At 42.8% G+C, this 19,132-nt stretch overlaps 1 protein-coding gene across 3 annotated transcripts in view; it reads left to right on the forward strand.

Annotated features, from left to right (window-relative positions):
* The window catches only part of GSAP (gamma-secretase activating protein), a 167,420-nt gene that overhangs the window by 102,104 nt on the left and 46,184 nt on the right, over positions 1-19,132 (forward strand). For all 3 annotated transcript variants that reach the window (XM_077264715.1, XM_077264716.1, XM_077264717.1), the window contains one exon: positions 15,203-15,295. In XM_077264715.1, the coding sequence (XP_077120830.1) occupies positions 15,203-15,295 (93 nt within the window). The remainder of the gene's footprint in view (positions 1-15,202; positions 15,296-19,132) is intronic.

The following is a 19,132-nucleotide window of genomic DNA, read 5'->3' on the forward strand; positions in this document are numbered from 1 at the left end:
AGGAGCCTTCCACGACAGCATTAATTCCCTCCCGATGTTCTTGGATATTTTTTTCTGAGAACCTAAAGGTAACCGGTGCTATGGGTTCAGTTGTAAGTCACTGGTTAATGGGAGGTGGGAGGGGTTTTTAACCTCTTGTGCTCCCTGTCCCCCATTAGGGTATGGAGATAACGTCCTGGTGGCTGTCGTGGAAGGCTCCTAGAAACCGAATTAACGGTAAGAATAATTCTATTTTTGCGATAAATAGTGCTATTCTATGTACCCTGGTTACCTTTCCAAATGAGAACATCCAGAAAGGGAATACTATCTCTCCCTACTTTGCAGGTAAACCTTAGACCCAGGTTGTTCACATTAAGGTGGTCCACAAATTTTCTAAATGAGTCACCATCCCCTGACCAAAGGACGAGGATGTCATCAGTATAACGCCTCCAAAAGACAATGCGGGGGCACCATGTGACATCCTTGTCCCTAAAAACCACAGTCTCCTCCAACCAGCCCATGAGCAAATTAGCATAGGTAGGGGCACACAGAGTCCCCATCGCTGTGCGTCTGAGCTGGTAGAGGAAATCACCATTGAACAAAAGGAAGTTGTGTGTCAGCACATATCTAAGCAATTTTAGCAAAAAATGATTGTGTGGGAGACAATGATTTCCCCTTGCTTTTTTGATAATACTCAATGGCTTCGATACCTTTATTTTGTGGTATGCTGCTGTAGAAGGTCTCCACATCTATCGATGCCAGGATAGTGTCTGAGTCAAGGAGAATGCCATATAAATAAAAATTATTATTATTATTATCAGGTTTGGTGAGTAGATCCTCATGGAATCCATGTCCCCTCTTGGTTTAAATGAGCAGCTCTACTTCACGAGTTTCATCTGATATACTTGTATTCATGTTATGGTCTAAAATGATAAGGAACTACTGGTGTACTGTATAGGTCTTTCACAAGACCACAGGATAGTTTTCCACTTAAAAGTGGAGCGATATCTTTAATGGTTAATGGAGCTAACCCTACTTACCCAACAGTGGTTGATAAAACTTATTGTACATTGATACTTGAATAGACCCTTGCATGAGAGGGGTTATAATGCTGTGTCACCGCTCTTAGTTGATGCCGTTTAGCATAATATTTAATGACATTGCTCATTTAAACAGACTTAAAGGTAATTACAGCGTCATTTATGATGGTGTTTTCCTTTTTCTCTTTTGAGCGCTGCCTTCCAATTGTCTGTTTCTAGGCAACCAATTTTTTTTTTTAATGTTGCCTCTTATTAATTAATTTCTCTATAGACATCTAGATAGGCTATGTATAGCTGGAACGCATTGGCTTTTCAACTACGGGATGTCCTGAGTTTTCATTGGTTTTATGACTGTCATCAGTCATTTCCGTTCCACTTTGCCTGTGAGGTGGAGCGCATAGCGTTCCACTTCATGCTCTTATAGTACCGCGCCCAATATTCTTCTTCCGGGCGGCTAGAGAACTCTCTGGCTGGAACGCATATGCGCTTCACCCACCGGAAATCTGGTGACGCTATCGGACTGATGATGCGTCACTTCCAGCTGGGTGCATGCTTTCTATGGTGGCAAGTGGTACTTAAACAAGAATACGGTGAGACATATGTAACCCTTTATTGCAAGCGGTCACGACGAGACGCGGCTCATTATAGCTGCCTCACGCTGGGAGAAGCCCTTTTCTTTCCCCTGATGAACCCTGGTTTACTATCCTGGGGAGAAACGCGTCGGCATGGGCAACCAATCGGATGAGTACATCCTTTAATATTGTTTTGACCACTGTCAATTTATGGACTGATTTATTCCCTGCATCAGTTCTGATATAGAGTTAAGAGGTGTATGTATTATTTGAACATAATTATGCCATTCTGAGCCTATAGACTTGCTATTGATTTGAATTTGGAGTGGCAACTCTTTATCTTTTGTATATGTTTTATCTGATAAGGGGTTAACCCATGATAGTATGTCACTTACTCTGCAATAGCCGCTGAAATTTTGAGGTATATCCATTTTCTCTGTCTATGGTATTGCTCACAAATGCACCTTATTCATGAGTCATCAGGGTTTGAAAAGACATCAACCCTGAAATAACTTGGTACATCAATTATAAGAGCATTTACTGATGCAGTTTTTGGCTGAGCACTTTCAAGCACATTAGCACTTTAGATAATATTGGTATTGGTGATGGTGTTTCATTGTTAGTTCCCCTCCAAGGGTCTTAAAGGAGAGCCGTCGTCGAGTGGGTGCGCCATGCCGAACTTAGGGTGCCAACCTCCGCGGTAAGGTAGGGTGAGTAAGGGAAAGATCACCCCCTCACCATATTTACCTCTATCCTTTTTTAGTATTGTTAAGATTGTTGTTGTCCCCTGACTCTAAAAGGGTAATTTTACCTAAGAATATTAAATTATTTTTTAGGGGTATTATTTTTTATTTTGGTTCAAACCAACAGGTTTCTCCCAGATATGTAACCTTGTTGACAAGTGACCTCAGTGGACCCATGTACTCATACACATACTTCCCTAGCATAGTAGAGTATTCAGAATGATAACAGAAAGTAGCCCACAATCTCTGGACTGTCCTTCTCTAGCTAAGTCTTCGCTGAGAAGATTATGGCTGGTTCATATTGGCGAAGCCAGGAATACGCAGCATATCTTTTGTTTGCATTCCCCTTATATTTCATGCAATAATATTTAATTACGGTAATGCACCATGATGAAATTTGAGGTTCATGCAATATATTACATGTCTATACTGTGGTTTGACACCAGGCTCCCAAGTTTCTGATGAGGCACATAACTTTAAAGCCCTTCTACAGATCCTCTAAAAGAAAAACACAAGTGAAAAAGTAAATTCTAACACATTTTTCTCCAACAGAGAGAGTGGAAGCAAATATATGCATCATGCCTTCGGACACAAAGCATTACCTGCTCTTTTAAAAAGTATTAAGTAATTTGACAGGTACAAGCAGATCCCGCATACAAAGTAAAAGTGCAAGTAAATAGATTAACTTCCTGTTGCTGGTACAGTAAGTACAAAAACATAAATGACCAAAAACCAAAGCAATAAAGAACAAAGGACCACCAGAAGGTATACAGGCTAGAGAGTAACTAAAATATGCCTTTATTTTAAAATGTTTTTTTTTTAAAAAAAACATAAATGGCATAGTAACTACAGGATAAAACTCCTGATACTTTACAAGAAAAAAAAAAAACGTATCCCATTTCAGTCTGTGCTTGTTGGTGTTCAGACACTGTAGGACCTCCTTAGATGACTTGAAAAGATGGTTTCTACTAATGCAGTAACCTTTAGCCTGGCAGAATGTAGCATAGCATAAGGGACCTGCAGTGGGCACAACGTCTTCATATCCATGAAGTAAGCACAATGTTTTTAAACCTTTTCTGAAAAATCATGGCAACTGGATACCCTACTGCTTTAGATGGTTAAAAGGAATCTGTCACCCCATTTTTCGCCTATAAGCTGCGGCCACCGCCATCAGGGGCTTATCTACAGCATTCTGTAATGCTGTAGATAAGCCCCTGATGTAACCTGAAAGATAAGAAAAACAAGTTAGATTATACTCACCCAGGGGCAGTCTCGGTGCGGTCTGGTCCAATGGGCGTTGCGGTCCGGGTCCAGCACCTCCCATCTTACGATGACGTCCTCTTGCTTCCTGTCGCGGCTCCTGCGCAGGCGTATTTTATCTGCCCTGTTGAGGGCACAGAGCAAAGTACTGCAGTGCGCAAGCCCCGGGAAAGGTCAGAGAGGCCCGGCGCCTGCGCACTGCAGTACTTTGCTCTGCCCTCAACAGGGCAGATAAAATACGCCTGCGCAGGAGCCGCGACAGGAAGCAAGAGGACGTCATCGTATGAAGATGGGAGGCGCTGGACCCGGACCGCGGCGCCCATCGGACCAAACGCACTGGGACCGCCCCTGGGTGAGTATAATCTAACTTGTTTTTCTTATCTTTCAGGTTACATCTGGGGCTTATCTACAGCATTCTGCCCCGGAAGAAGGCTTTTTACTGCCGAAACGTGCGTAGGGACAGGTTGGTTCCACAGCATACTCACGGTATTTACTTTACCTCACATAAATTTTGATGTTTTTTCACTGCATTTTATGTTCACATTTCTATTTTTTATAGTTACCACACTATCACATATTTTTAATTGTTCCAATCACTTTCTTGAGGGATTTGCTGATTTGTTACCCTATGTCGCCACCTTCTGGCCAACTTTGGTATTTGACGTATTTTATTTTATATATCTCTTGTCGTTCAATAAAATTCTACATTTTTTTATGATGAGTTTTAGTATTTGTGCTCATGGTACACCTTTTAGTTTATATGATTTCAGTGTTGTGGTGTAGAACCATTGATAGTCCTGTATTATTCACGGTGAAATTTAACTTTTTTATTCACATGAAGCTTTATTTTTAATCTCATTACAGAATGCTGTAGATAAGCCCCTGATGGCGGTGGCCGCAGGTTATAGGTGAAAAATGGGGTGACAGATTCCTTTTAACCATCTAAAGCAGTAGGGTATCCATTTGCCAAGATTTTTCAGAAAAGGTTTAAAAACATTGTGCTTACTTCATGGATATGCGGTGGCCGCAGCTGATAGGCGAAAAATGGGGTGACAGACTCCCTTTAATCCAGGATGGAAATTCCTGAAGTGTAGCAGCGTTAGGAGAACAGGCAATGGCAGAGAACCTGGTGGTAGATATCGTCTATGCACCCTTTCAAAGGCGAGTAGAGGTGTTAGTGCTTCTTTTCCAAAGCTTTTCAGTAGTCAAGATTCTAAAGATTCTGCTACAGTTTTTCCTTTTGCCCTTTTGAGCACTCCAACCAGGCAAATATTTTGTAGTCTATTTTCCAGATCATTAGATGGGTAAAAGGAATTTCAGAGTCCATCTCGGCGGTGCTGACGATACCGGTATCTTAGATCAAGGTGTAAGGCTATGTTCACACTTTGCGGTTTTTGCTGCGGATCCGCAGCGGATTTGCAGCTGCGGATCCGCATCAGTTTTCCATGCAGGGTACAGTACAATGTTACCCTATGGAAAACAAAAACCGCTGTGCCCACTTTGCATTTTTCCGCTTGAAAATCCGCGCGGATTTTCTGCGGGAAAAAAAGAAGTAGCATGTCAATTCTTTCTGCGGATTCCGCAACGGTTTTCCACCTACACCAATAGGAAAGTGCAGTTGTAAACCCGCAGTGGAATCCGCAGTAGAAACCGCACAAAAAACCGCAGTGAAAACCACCGCGGTTTTGCACTGCGATTTTTCCAAATCCGCAGCTGAAAAATCCGCAGCAAAAAAAGCAAAGTGTGAACAAGCCCTTAATATGTGGTTTGTCGTGATGAAAAAGTGGTGTACTTCAAAATGCGTTGATAAATATCTATTAAAACTATTTGATCCAGGGATCCATTTCTGAACACCTTGATCCAAGACAACAGTATAGTCAGCAGGTATCGTCAGTGCAGAAATAAACCCTAAACTTTGGTCAACCATCTAATGGCTTTTATTTGAGAGTCTGCAGCAGCTGAGTTAAAAAAACAAAAAACAAAAAAACAAACAAACAAACCAACAATTTAATTTACTGTTGTGGTCCCATAACCATATCAGGTGAGCTATTCCTGTGTGTTTAATTTCTCTTATGTCTTTGCATAAGGCCCTATTTGCACTACCGGTAATTGTATTTCCAGCATCATCTACCTCAGCTGTTTTCCAGATCATGTACTTTATTAACTAACATATTAATGTTTTATGAGGCCCTTTTAATGTCCTTTGTATAGTTTATTTAACCTTTTCTCTGATCTGCTATCATTCCCTCTGTGACATGCAGAAGTAAGGATGACTGCTGTTGCTTCAAAAGCATCCAGAAACTAGAGGAGTTAACAGTCACAGGAGACAGGGAGTGATTAGCAGAGCCCTAGGGGAATTGTGGTAAACTTGTTTACTATTCTGGCAGCAGCTGAAGGGATGAGTAGTGTATGATCTGTCTCACAAAAGTTCAGGCAAGTGAACCATAGGGACACAGGATTCCATTACAGAGTGGAGCTGGACTAACCCCTCTACTGCTAGTTGAGAAAGTCTATCAGGAGCAGGAAGGTAAGTACTGGAAGGAATTGTGTCACAGAGATAATCTCCCTCAGCAAACCCTCCCCCCCTCCTCTATCTACTGTGCTAGAACGGCTGCTGTATACAACTGTGCCTTTGTAAAGAGTCTTGAACTGTGCTATCACAAGAGACTGTTAGTCAATGTGCCTTTAGGAAGCAGCTGTACTGTTTAGGCTATGTGCACACATAGCGGTTTTTACCGCAGAACCGCAGTGTTTCTGCAGCTGTGGGTCCGCAGCAGTTTCCATTGCGTTTACAGTTACATGTAAACCCTATGGAAACCGCAATCCGCTGTGCACATGCTGCGGGAAAAACCGCGCAGAAACGCAGCGGTTTACATTCCGCAGCATGTCACTTCTTTTGTGCAGAATCGCTGCGATTCTGCACACATAGGAATGCATTGATCCGCTTACTTCCCGCATGGGGCTATGCCCACGATGCGGGAAGTAAGCGGATAATGTGCAGATGGTACCCGGGGTGGAGGAGAGGAGACTCTCCTCCAGGCCCTGGGAACCAAATTTGTGTAAAAAAAAAAGAATTAAAATAAAAAATAATGATATACTCACCTCTCAGCGCTGCACGCGGCCGTCCGGTCTCACATGACCGTGACGTCACAAAGGTCCTTCTCGCACAGCATCTTTGGAACCGGACCGCCACGTGCAGCGCCGAGGAGAACGGGACGTCAGAGGGCGAGTATATAACCATTTTTTATTATTTTTAACATTACTATTGATGCTGCATATTGCTGCATATGCAGCATCAATAGTATAGGAGTAAACCCGCACCGGAAACCGCAAAACAAACCGCGATAAATCTGCAGGGATAACCGCAGCGGTTTCGCCCTGCAGATTTATCAAATCCGCTGCGGGAGAACCCGCAGGGACCCGAACCTACGTGTGCACATGGCCTTATGAAGCCTGTGCGTAAGAGACTTGAATTGTACTGGATGTACTGTGGTATTAAACTACACTGTTCACCTGTTCATGAAGACTCTATTAATTGTGTCTGTGTGAGCAAGTGGTTCCATCTTGTGCCTGCGGGAGATACAGTGCATGGTCGCCCTGAGTAACCGTTTCCCCAGAGTTCCAAAGAATTCATGAGACCTGTCCCGCCCCTATCTGAACCTAGCGGCGTGCACGTAACACCTCCTTCAAACACGCCAGCATATACCTATTACTTAAAAAACAATCCCTCTACCAGAACTGCTTTGCTAACTACAGATCTGTCTCTAATCTTCCCTTAATTTCTAAACTCCTGGAATGCTTGGTCCAGTCCAGACTAATCCTCTGTCTTTCAGATAACGCTCTTCTTGACTTTTTACAATCCGGTTTCTTCTCCTTGCATTTTACTGAAACTGCCTTTACTAAAGTCTCTAATGATCTACTAACAGCTAAATCTATTGGTCACTACTCCATGCGGATTCTCCTGGATCTCTCTGCAGCATTCAACAGAGCGGAGCATAGTGATCCACAGTATCCGGCTTAAGGATCCTGCTCTCTTTTGGTTCTGTTCAAACCACCCCATCACTGTATCTTTTGCTGCCTCCTCTTTCTCTCCGCTTCCTCTTACTGTTGGGGATCATCAAGGTTCAATTCTAGGTCCCCTCCTCTACTCCTTGTAAACTGCCCCTATTGGACAAACAATCAGTAGATTCGATGTTCAGTACCATCTACAATAGTGTTCAAAATAATAGCAGTCCAATATGTCTAACCAGATTAATCATTGACATGTGGTAATATAATTTATATATAAAAAAACTATTTACCAGTTGGTGCAGGAGATTCTAAGAAAACCAACAGACTCTGTACTCATGATCTGCATGTTTTTGAGCATGTGTATTAGAATAATTAATTGAACATGGGCGTGTTCAAAATAATAGCAGTGTGGAGTTCAATTATGGAGATCAATCATTCTGTGAAGAAACAGGTGTGAATCAGGTGGCCCTTATTTAAGGGTGAAGCCAGGACATGTTGTACATGCATTTCTCCTTGAAGGCCTGAGAAATATGGGTTGTTCAAGGCGTTGTTCAGAAGAACAGTGTACTTTGATTAAAAAGTTGATTGGAGAGGGTAAAACATAAAGAAGTGCAGACAATGATCGGCTGTTCAGCTTAAAAGAAAATGGAAGACTACCATTCAAATGGATGGAAGAATAGCCAGAATGTCAAAGGCTCAGCCAATGATCATCTCCAGGATGATTAAAGACAGGCCCATGTTACCTGTGAGTTCTGTGACAGTTAGAAGACGCCTTTGTGAAGCTAATCTCTCAGCAAGAAGTCCCCGCAAAGTCCCACTCTTAAAAAAAAAAATAAAATAAATTACTGAAGTTTATACAATGAATACAGCGGATACAAAAACACATCAACTGGCCTAAAGAGAAATGGAGAAACATTTTGTGGACTGATGAAAGTAAAATTGTTCTTTTTGGGTCCAAGGGCTGGAGATAGTTAATCAGACGACCCTCAAACTCTGCATGCAAGCCACAGTACACTCTGAAGACAGTGAAGCATGGTTGTGGAAGCATCATATGGGCATGTATCTCTTACTATGGTGCCGGACCTATTTACCGCATAACAGGGTTCATTGACCAGTTTGCATATATTAATAAACTTGAAGAGGTCATGTTGCCTTACGCTGAAGATGATATGCCCTTGAAATTGATGTTTAAACAAGACAACAATGCTAAACACTCCAGGAAACGAGCAAAATTTTGACTACAGTACAACAAAATTGAGGTTATGGAGTGGCCGACCCAATCCCCGGGCCTTAATCTGATAAATACTTATGGGGTGACATCAAAAATGCCATTTCTGAGGCAAAGTCAACAAATGCCAAAAAGTTATGAGATGTGGTCCAAGCATCCTGGGCTGGAATAATAGTTGGCAGGTGCCAGAAGTTGGTTGACTATATGCAACATAAATGTGAAGCAGTTCTAAAAAAAAACTGTGGGTATACATCTAAATATTAGGTTAGTGATTCAATGGAATGCTAAATCCACAAAAAATAGTACATATTGTGAGTTTGTAAAGACAAATGCAGACACTGCTATTTTTCAGAACAGCCCAATGTTCATTTTTTGTTATTTTCCGTAAATTAGGTAAAATTATATACATTTCTCATCTTTTGGATCAGAAAACAGTGTGCAAAGTTCCCAATGCATGGAAATTAATACTAATATAAAGATTTTGTGATTAACTCATGTTTTTAAACACACTGCTGTTATTTTGAACACTACTGTACATACTGATGATACCTAATTATACACATTGTCTCCTGACATCACCCCTGTGTTACTACTAAATATCAGTGGATGTCCTTCCTCTGTCTCTAGCATCTTGTCCTCCCTCTATTTAATAGCTTACAAAAATTGTAATGGTTGGATTAGTGAAAGCAAGGCTCATCAAAAGACACTAAGGCTATGTGCACACGTATTTTTGATGGCTGCAGAGTTTTCCTCAGCGGATTTCATAAATCTGCAGGTAAAAGGCACTGCGTTTTACCTGCAGATTTACCCTGGATTTTGTGCGGATTCCACTGCGGTTTTACACTTGCGGATTCCTATTATGGAGCAGGTGTAAACCGCTGCGGAATCCGCACAAAGAATTGACATGCTGCGGAATGTAATCCGTTTACGCGGATTGCGTTTTCCATAGGTTTACATTGTACTGTAAATGCATGGAAAGCTGCTGTGGACCCACAGTGGCGTTTCCACAGCAAAATCCGCAACGTGTGCACATAGCCTAATACCACTAAAAAATTAAAAAAAATAAAAATAATGGACTTAAAATTTGATGACTTGCCCAACCAGGCACAAGAACACTCTGATTGGTACATGTACATGGTACAAAACCCAATACTCATGAATAGAATTATTTGTCTTGATGAGAAAACAAATTCCAATACCTGAGTATAAATTCTCACTCACCCTAATCACAATCCTGCCTTACTGTGGAGATTGGCACCCTAGCTTGAATGCAATATGGCACCCCCGCTCAAGGCTCCCCCTATGTGACCCCTACAATCCCCTAATCTCCACAGGTAAAGGTATCACAATTGTAGGGGAATAAATCATCTTGGAGGGGTAGTTAGATTTCAAACTAAAAGCAGAGGTATAGACTGGTTATCCAGGTAGTCCAGAAGGGGGAGATGTTATCATTGGGGTTTAGAATGAGATCCACCTTCCCCTGACTTAATTACTTTCTCAAACAGACAAAACCAACAACTCGATTGCTAATTCTATCGAATACACTCAAAGGGCAAGACCATATTCAAATATAAGGCCTATAATCAGGTCCTTTACAATCGAGACAGCCAGAGAAATGATATGATAAAAGAAATGAATAACCTTCACATGTCCAGAGGGATGATAGAGGAGAGCCCTTACATGCTGCTCAACCTAAAGAGATTATGTCTGTATCTTGCCGCGTAGGTTTGACCTCTAGCTTGTCAGGGTATGTGCACACGCTGAGGATTTTGCTGCGGATCCGCAGCGGTTTCCCTTGCATTTACAGTACCATGTAAAGCTATGGGAAATGAAATCCGCAGTGCACATGCTGCGGAAAAAAATGCGCAGAAACGCAGCAGTTTATTTTCCGCTGCATGTCAATTCTTTGTGCGGAATCCGCAGCGGTTTTTCACCTGCTCCAATAGGAAACTGCAGGTGAAAACCCGCAGCGGAAACCGCAATAAAAAACGCGATAAATCCGCAGTAAAAACCGCAGCGGTTTTGCACTGCGGATTTATCAAAACCGCTGCGGAAAATTCCACAATGGAATCCGCAGCGTGTGCACATGGCCTAACAAGTATTCATTTAATGGGACGTGGAACACTTACGCTATATGCCCACGTTGCAGAATGCAAGCAGAATTTTCCTCATCAAAACCCGACTCCCTTGCCAGGAAATCCGCTCGCGTTTTTGTAGCGTTTTTCTCGTGTTTTTCATGCGTTTTTTTCCATGCTTCCCAATTCAATTCTATAGCTGCAAAATTGCTGCGATTCCGCAGAATTAATGAACATGCTGCGTTTTTTTCTGCGTTGCGTTTCCGCTGTGGAAAAAAACGCAGCATGGGCACAACAATTTTGGAATGCCATTTAAAATAATGGGATGCGTTTTGTAAGTGTTTTTTAAGCATTTCCGCAGCGGAAAAATGCGGCAAAAACGCTTAAAAAACGCAACGTGGGCAGATAGTCTTACAAGGGAAACCAATGAGCAGTCGTGTAATAAATGATTGGTCCACTCAAAAAATGAAGTCATATGAAATATCAGACTCGTATAGAGGTTATAAGTATAGTTGGCCTATACCTTTGCCATGATAAAGAAAACGCTGTTACCTCCCTATAAAGAAGGGATCCAGGTCTAAATGACCTAATGATCATATAGAGTGTAATGGATAGTGCTAATGCCCGAACTGTAGTCTACATTGTCCATTTAAATATGTAAGTAAATATAAAGACCCCACTGCAAAACTAATAGAAATAAGTTACCAACGCACATGTGCTGAGCTGCTCACACACTACAAAGCAGCAAATATAGGCATACAACCTTGGCTGCAAGTCTATCTTAAATGTAGGAGATAATGTTGCTTAGCCAAAGGTTACAAGCATGACTCCATAAATTGGACATCCTCATCAGTCCATTCATAAAGTACTACCCTGGACATAAAAAGAAAATAGCACATAATTATGGAGTGTCTCATTAGGGTTGTATGCCTATATTTGTTTTCTACTACTTATGGGGTATCGGCATACTAGGGAGAAATTTGCCACCAAATTTTGGGGTCCATTTTCTCAAGTTACCCTTGTGAAAAAAAAATAAAAAATGGGGCTTGTGGGGAAAAAAAGTTCATTTTTTTTTTTCCTTCCTCACTGCTTTAATTCTTGTGAAGCACTTCAAGGGTTAGTAAACTTCTTGAATGTGGTTTTGAGGGGTGCCGTTTGGGGTATTTTCTATCAAATAGGGCCCCAAAGCCACTTCAAATGTGATGTGGTCCCTAAAAAAAATGGTTTTGTAAATTTTGTTGGAAAAATGAAAAATTGATGATCAACTTTTAACCCCTATAACATCTTAAGAAAATAAAATGATGATCGAAAAATGATATAGGTGTCAATTTGTCATGTGGTAAATGTTATTTATTAGCTATTTTTGTGATATAACTCTTTGGTTTAAGGGTGTAAGAATTAAAAGTTTGAAAATTGCGAAATGTTCTCAAATTTTTTTTTCACACAAATAAACTCACGTTATAGCGAACATTTTTTTAAACTGGTATGAAGTACAATATGTCATGAAAAAACAGAATCAGAATCAGTGGGATCCGTTGAAGCGTTCAAGCATGTTACCTCATGAAGAGACACTGATAAGAATTGTAAAATTTCTCCTGGTCATGAATACTCTGGGATTAAGGGGTTAAGGAGGAGATTTCAAATGGAGGAGGCTGGTCATCGAAAAAGCAGTGACCCGTTATTCATAGACTGGAGGCAGGAACAGTGGCTGGGGAATGACAGACGGTGAAGTCCACATGCACAGTCCGGCCCCTGTGCTCCAAAATCTAAATGGCAGAAAACTTCAAATTTTAATTAAAGGAAAATCACAAAGTCGATTTCTTCACTGAAGGGATCAATGTTATCAGTATTACAGCGCCATTGCAGCCATGTCTTTACATTACAAAATTGTGCTGACCGGTTCTCCAAATGGAGAACGTCTAGAGTCATGCCATAATAAATACTGAAGATATAATAATTGGCTGGGTGTGTGCCAAAGAAACCACAGAAGTATAATTACTGTATATACTCGAGTATAAGCCGAGACCCCTAATTTTGCCACAAAAAAACGGAAAACTTAATGACTCGAGTATAAGCCTAGGGTGGAAAATGCAGCAGCTACCGGTAAATTTCAAAAATAAAAATAGATACCAATAAAAGTAAAATTAATTGAGATATCAGTAGGATGTGTTTTTGAATATCCATATTGAATCAGGAGCCCCATATAATGCTCCATACAGTTCATGATGGGCCCCATAAGATGCTCCATATTAAAATATGCCCCATATAATGCTGCACAAAGGTTAATAATAGCCCCATTAGATGCTCCATAGACACATTTGCCCCATACAGTGCTGCATAAAGGTTAATAAGGGCCCCATAATATGCTCCATAGAGACATTTGCCCAATATAATGCTGCACAAATGTTGATTATGGCCCCATAAGATGCTCCATAGAGATATTTGCCCCATATAGTGCTGCACAAACGTTGATTATGGCCCCATAAGATGCTCCATAGAGATATTTTCCCCATATAACACTGCACAAACGTTGATTATGGCCCCATAAGATGCTCCATAAAGACATTTGCCCCATATAATGCTGCACAAACGTTGATTATGGCCCCATAAGATGCTCCATAGAGATATTTGCCCCATATAGTGCTCCACAAATGCTGATTATGGCCCCATAAGATGCTCCATAGAGATATAGAGATATTTAGATCTCCGGGCACTGACCGCTTCTTCCAGTGTTCGTCTGTCACCGTTACTGCTCATTACAGTAATGAATATGCGGCTCCACCCCTATGGAAGTGGAGTCGGGTCCATATTCATTACTGTAATGAGCGGTACCATGTGACCGCTCAACGCTGGAAGAAGTTGTCAGCGCCCAGAGAACCAGGGACGTGCAGGGACCGCGCCAGGAGCAGGTGAGTATGTCACAGCTGCCGCTTGCCCTCCTCTGCCGACCCCCTGGGACAATGACTCGAGTATAAGCCGAGAGGGGCACTTTCAGCCTAAAAAAATGGGCTGAAAATCTCGGCTTATACTCGAGTATATACGGTAAGTAGATTTCTATATGGAAAATACTAAGTATAAAACTAACACACTTGGAAACTAAATAGATATCAATAAGGCCACGAACACACGCTCAGTAATAGTTGATTATTTTTAAGATTAAGTGGGTGATCAGTACAGAAGTGGTGATGTGTTTCTATTATACTTTTCCTCTGATGGCTCCACTTGTGACTTTGGCTTACAAATACTGATGTAAAATACTGAGTTGTACCATATATATTCGTGCAGAAGCCGAGATTTTCAGCATAATTTTTTGCGCTGAAAACGCCCCCTTGGCTTATACACGAGTCAATTGTCCAGAACGCTGGCGGAGGGAACCTTCCGTCGCTTCATCTCCGTCCCTCCACTCCCATAGGCGTGGAGCGCATATTCATTACCTTAATGAGCGGTACCACGTGACCACTGAGGAGGGGTCTGTGGGACAATTTAGATGCAGAGACGGAGATGCAGGCGTGAGGAGGGTGAGTATGACGGGGAGGGGGGGCAATGTGAGCCATGCATACAACCAGGGGAAGGGGGGAGCCGAGCCATGCGGACCGGGGGAGCTAAGCAATGCGGGACCGGGGGAGCCATGCATACAACTGGGGGAGCCACCCAGGACAGGGGGAGCCATGCATAGCAGGACAGGGATGAGGGGGACTATGCATACCCGGCTTATATTCGAGTCAATAAGCTTACCCAGTTTTCCGGGGCAAAAGTAGGTGCCTCAGCTTATACTCGAGTATACTTGTATTTAACGTGAGGTTCTTTAGACAGTGGAATGTATATATTGATCAGGAATCACTCAAGCATTATGTATCCTGATTAAATATTTGCCACAAGACACAAAACTGATCAGCACCTCCTGGCAAAATAAGTCAAATGGAATCTGCTGTGACTGCAAGAATATAAAAATACGGCAGCATCTGACATTGCATATATATACATTTTGAGCTGCTTTTTTGCCACATGGACGATACTTAATACTTATACGTAGCACACAGTGCGACCAATCTATCTGACACGAGGCCTACGCCTTAGATTGCAGGCTGTGCTCACTTGTTGATCTGTTTGGATGCTGAGACCAGAATAATCAGATATGCCTCTTCAGTTCAGCAGAACAGCAATACATGAATGTCTCTGCCACTGGACCTTCACTGATGAAAATTTCTCATGTAAATGTCTTTCAGAAGTAACGTATATTTGCAGTTCCATATGCAAGTTACTGTAATTGAATTTCTTTTTCTTTCATTTCTAGACAGTTATGTTGCCGTTTACTTGCCGGACCAATTTCTACATTTGATAAACACAAAACATCCAGACTTGATGTGTTATCATTTCTTTCTAGCAGGTAAGTGCCTTACTATGTGCACCACCTCAAACCTGTCGGGGTATTATGAGGATGTCCTATGTCTACAAGGTTTGATTGCCAGTGGTCAGATTGCTGTGGTTCTTGCCGATCACTAGAATTAAGTGGCACTAGTAGGGGTGTAGCTTTGTGACTCAGTTCAATAGCTAAGCCAGCCCCCTTTTCTTTCTTTGTAACAGCCATGACCGAGAGACTGGCTTAGTTAGGTTATGTGCTCTTGTTGCGGATTTTGCTGCGGGTCCGCAGCAGTTTTCCATGAATTTACAGTACCATGTAAACCTATGGAAAACAGAAACCGCTGTGCCCATGCTGTGGTAAAAACCGCACGGAAACGCAGCGGTTTACATTCTTCAGCATGTCAATTCTTTGTGCGGATTCCGCAGCGGTTTACACCTGCTCCATAATAGGAATCCGCAGGTGGAATCCGCGGTAAAACCGCAGGTAAAACGCAGTGCCTTTAAACCTGCGGATTTCTCAAATCCGCTGCGGAAAAATCCTCAGACCTCAAAAATACGTGTGCACATAGCCGTATAGAACGGAGCCAGACAACAAGCATGTGCATTTTTGTTTCTGTGCTCTGCATTTAACAATTATAAAAGTTTTACATTGAGTGTCCGAAGCTATAAACTTAAGTTTTGGAACACTTTCAGATCTCAAGTGCTACAAGTGGAAAAGTAAAAATTGAAAGTACCATATTGTCGGCTTTTTTTTCTGTTCACTTTCCATTTGTTATCATTAACATCTGTACATTAAAATACTTATTGGTCGCCGTCTTGCGCCAGTTGCAGCGCTGTTCATGTCAATTTCGGGACCACATGACTGCAGCTATGATTAGCTGGCCCACTCCAGCTTTTGCTTTCTCAAGATATGTTTATGGGGCACAAAACGAGGCCCTCCTAGATGTACATTGAGAGAGGACGTAATGGTCCGCTGTGAGATCTGGCGTTCAAAAACTGTGGTCAGAGGATAAAGGGAAAGAGGTCGGAGTGGCCCTGTAAATGACAGAAGACAGGGACAGGTAAGTATTTGGAATGCACACACTGAATGTACATTACTGGTATCAACCAACCTAAACAAAGAAAGTACGAATCAGACCTCAGAGTACCAAAAAATACCAGATTTTATTAAGAAACAACACATTACTAAAAGACAACATTGATGGTGACATATACCAATATAAAATGGCACCATAGACCTGAGGCACGTGTAAACATCAATATCCCTCTTGCCACATATATCAATATCCATACATTAAATCACTCGTTATGCTCAATGGCCTGCTCAATGCAATGTATTTCTCCAGTGCGGCAATAAAATACATGTTTTACCCTTCGCCATGACAGCACCCACTGGAGATAGGGATCCGCCCCAAGGAACAGGAAACCTACAGAGACATAAAAGGGGGCGGTCCCCCTCTCCTCCTCAGTTTAGGTTTCCTGTTCCCAGGGGACAGGATCTCTGAAGACTACAGAAGATCTTACCTGGGCTAGGAGCATCCGCCTGTGCGGTTTCTGCGGGAACGGCAGGGGATGCAGTCCAGATGCAGCGTCGGGGGAGATTCCGTTAGACGGCTCCCCCCTCGTCTGGCCGGCATGTGGGATGGCTGAGTCCGGGAGAGACGACGCCGATTCCGCAAGAGCAACGCTGCAGAGGTGCGGCCTTGAAGAGGCTCCAGACGCGGACCACCAGGTAAAGGGTCCGGGATCTGCGGCACAGCTGCAGCGGCAGCCGGTACACCGCTCCATAGCGCAGGCCGGGATAATGGCGGCCGCACATGCGTGGAGCGGTGTAAGAATCCCCAGAATGACCCGGAGGTAGAGGAGCACTTCCGGGTCACTCACACAGCGGTGGGGGAAAGCGCGGTTTCGCGCATGCGCAGTGCACCGCTGAGAGAGAAAAAAAAAAAAAGTTTACTGACCGGATCCTGGCCTATAAAAAGGGGGAAGTTGCAAAGGCGATGCAACATGTCGTCCCCAGGCAAGACTGTGGACCCAGCAGGTGAGCCAGCCAGCAGAAGGTCCTCAGATGCCAGCCACAGGAGTGAGACCAAGGATTCAAGATCCAGAAAGTCGCAGCCTCCTATTTCGGTACCGTACAGCTTCACTGGGTGAGTGTGATTTCCCCTCTGCCTATAAAGCTGACACCCTTTTCCACAAATGTCTTCTTCTCCCAGGCCAAAAAGAGACAGAAATCTAAGCACAAGCAATGTGCGTTATGTGACGAGCCTCTCCCAGATTCCCACCCCAAAAAACTCTGCAATCAGTGTATGGCGGAAACAATGCAGAGTCCATCTATGTCGGTCACAGATATACGGGCCATAATTAGAGAGGAATTACAGGCCATCTCACAAGCCAGTACCCCCCTAAAAAATCCGGGAAAGAAAAGGCTATATCCAGCTCTGAGTCCGAGGAGGAAGGCGTTATCCACTCAGACTCCTCGCAGGCGTCATCCTCTTCCTCAACACATTCCGACATTGAGGGTCGAGCTTGTTTTCCCCTTGATGGGGTGGACAACCTAGTAAAGTCCATCAGGAATACTATAGGTTGTGAGGATACAAAAGACGACCAAACTGCACAAGACATCATGTTTGCAGGGTTGGCGGAGAGGAAGAGAAGAGCATTCCCAGTAATTCCTGCGGTTAAGGCACTGATAAAGAGGGAGTGGGAGAAACAGGACCAGAGAGGTTTTCTCCCGTCAGCCTCCAAAAGGAAGTACCCCTTTAATGATGAGGAGTTAATTTCATGGACTAAAATCCCTAAGGTGGACGCTGCAGTCGCCTCCACTTCAAAACAGTCAGCTCTACCAGTCGAGGATGCGGGCCTACTTTCTGATCCTCTAGATCGGAAGGCAGAATCGTCACTGAAACGATCATGGGAGGCTTCCACGGGCATATTTAAGCCATCAATTGCCAGCACGTGCACAGCTAGATCCATGCTTGTTTGGATTGATCAGCTGGATCAACAGATCGAACAGGGGGTCTCCAGACAAAAATTGCGGGATGCGATACCACTAATTAGAGGTGCAGCAGCATTCATGGCCGATGCTTCAGCTGACTCTCTTCGCCTTGCAGCAAGATCAGCCGGTCTAATTAATAATGCCAGACGTACGTTATGGATGAAGAGCTGGAAGGGGGATACGCAGTCAAAGGCTAAGATCTGCGCTATTCCGTGTGAGGGTGAGTTTTTGTTTGGGAAAGCATTAGACGAGATCCTCAAAAAAGCAAAAGAGAGGAAAAAAGCCTTCCCTGACCCCTCAATTCCTTTCTATAGGAAGACCTTTAGGAAGAGGCCGTTCGGGAAAAGAACACAAAATGAAAGATCGTCACGATGGGCCACAAGAGAGGGAAAACAGGGTGGCACTATGTTCAAAGGCCCCCCCTTCCGTAGAGACAACAAATTCTGAAACACCAGACACCCCAGTAGGGGGCAGGTTAAAATTTTTCTTTCCCCAATGGCGAAAAATCACGTCAAGTTCCTGGGTGCTAAATATTATTAAGGAAGGAATGAAAATAGAATTCCTCCAAATTCCCCATGATTCCTTTATTTTAACAGCCCTTTCCTCACCAGTGCAACAGAAGGCCCTTGAACTGGAAATTAGAAGTCTTATAGTTAAAAATGTTTTAGTTAGGGTGCCAAAGGGACAAGAGGGTAAAGGGTTCTACTCTCCGTTATTTTTAATCCCTAAACCCGATGGTTCATTTCGAACAATTATAAATCTTAAAAAACTCAATACGTTTATTAAAAATTATACGTTTAAAATGGAGTCTATTAGATCGGCCATTAAGCTCCTTTTTCCAAATTGTAGAATGGGCGGCATTGA

The sequence above is a fragment of the Ranitomeya variabilis genome, chromosome 5 (assembly GCF_051348905.1).
Source record: "Ranitomeya variabilis isolate aRanVar5 chromosome 5, aRanVar5.hap1, whole genome shotgun sequence".
In the NCBI taxonomy this organism is placed as follows: Eukaryota; Metazoa; Chordata; class Amphibia; order Anura; family Dendrobatidae; genus Ranitomeya; species Ranitomeya variabilis.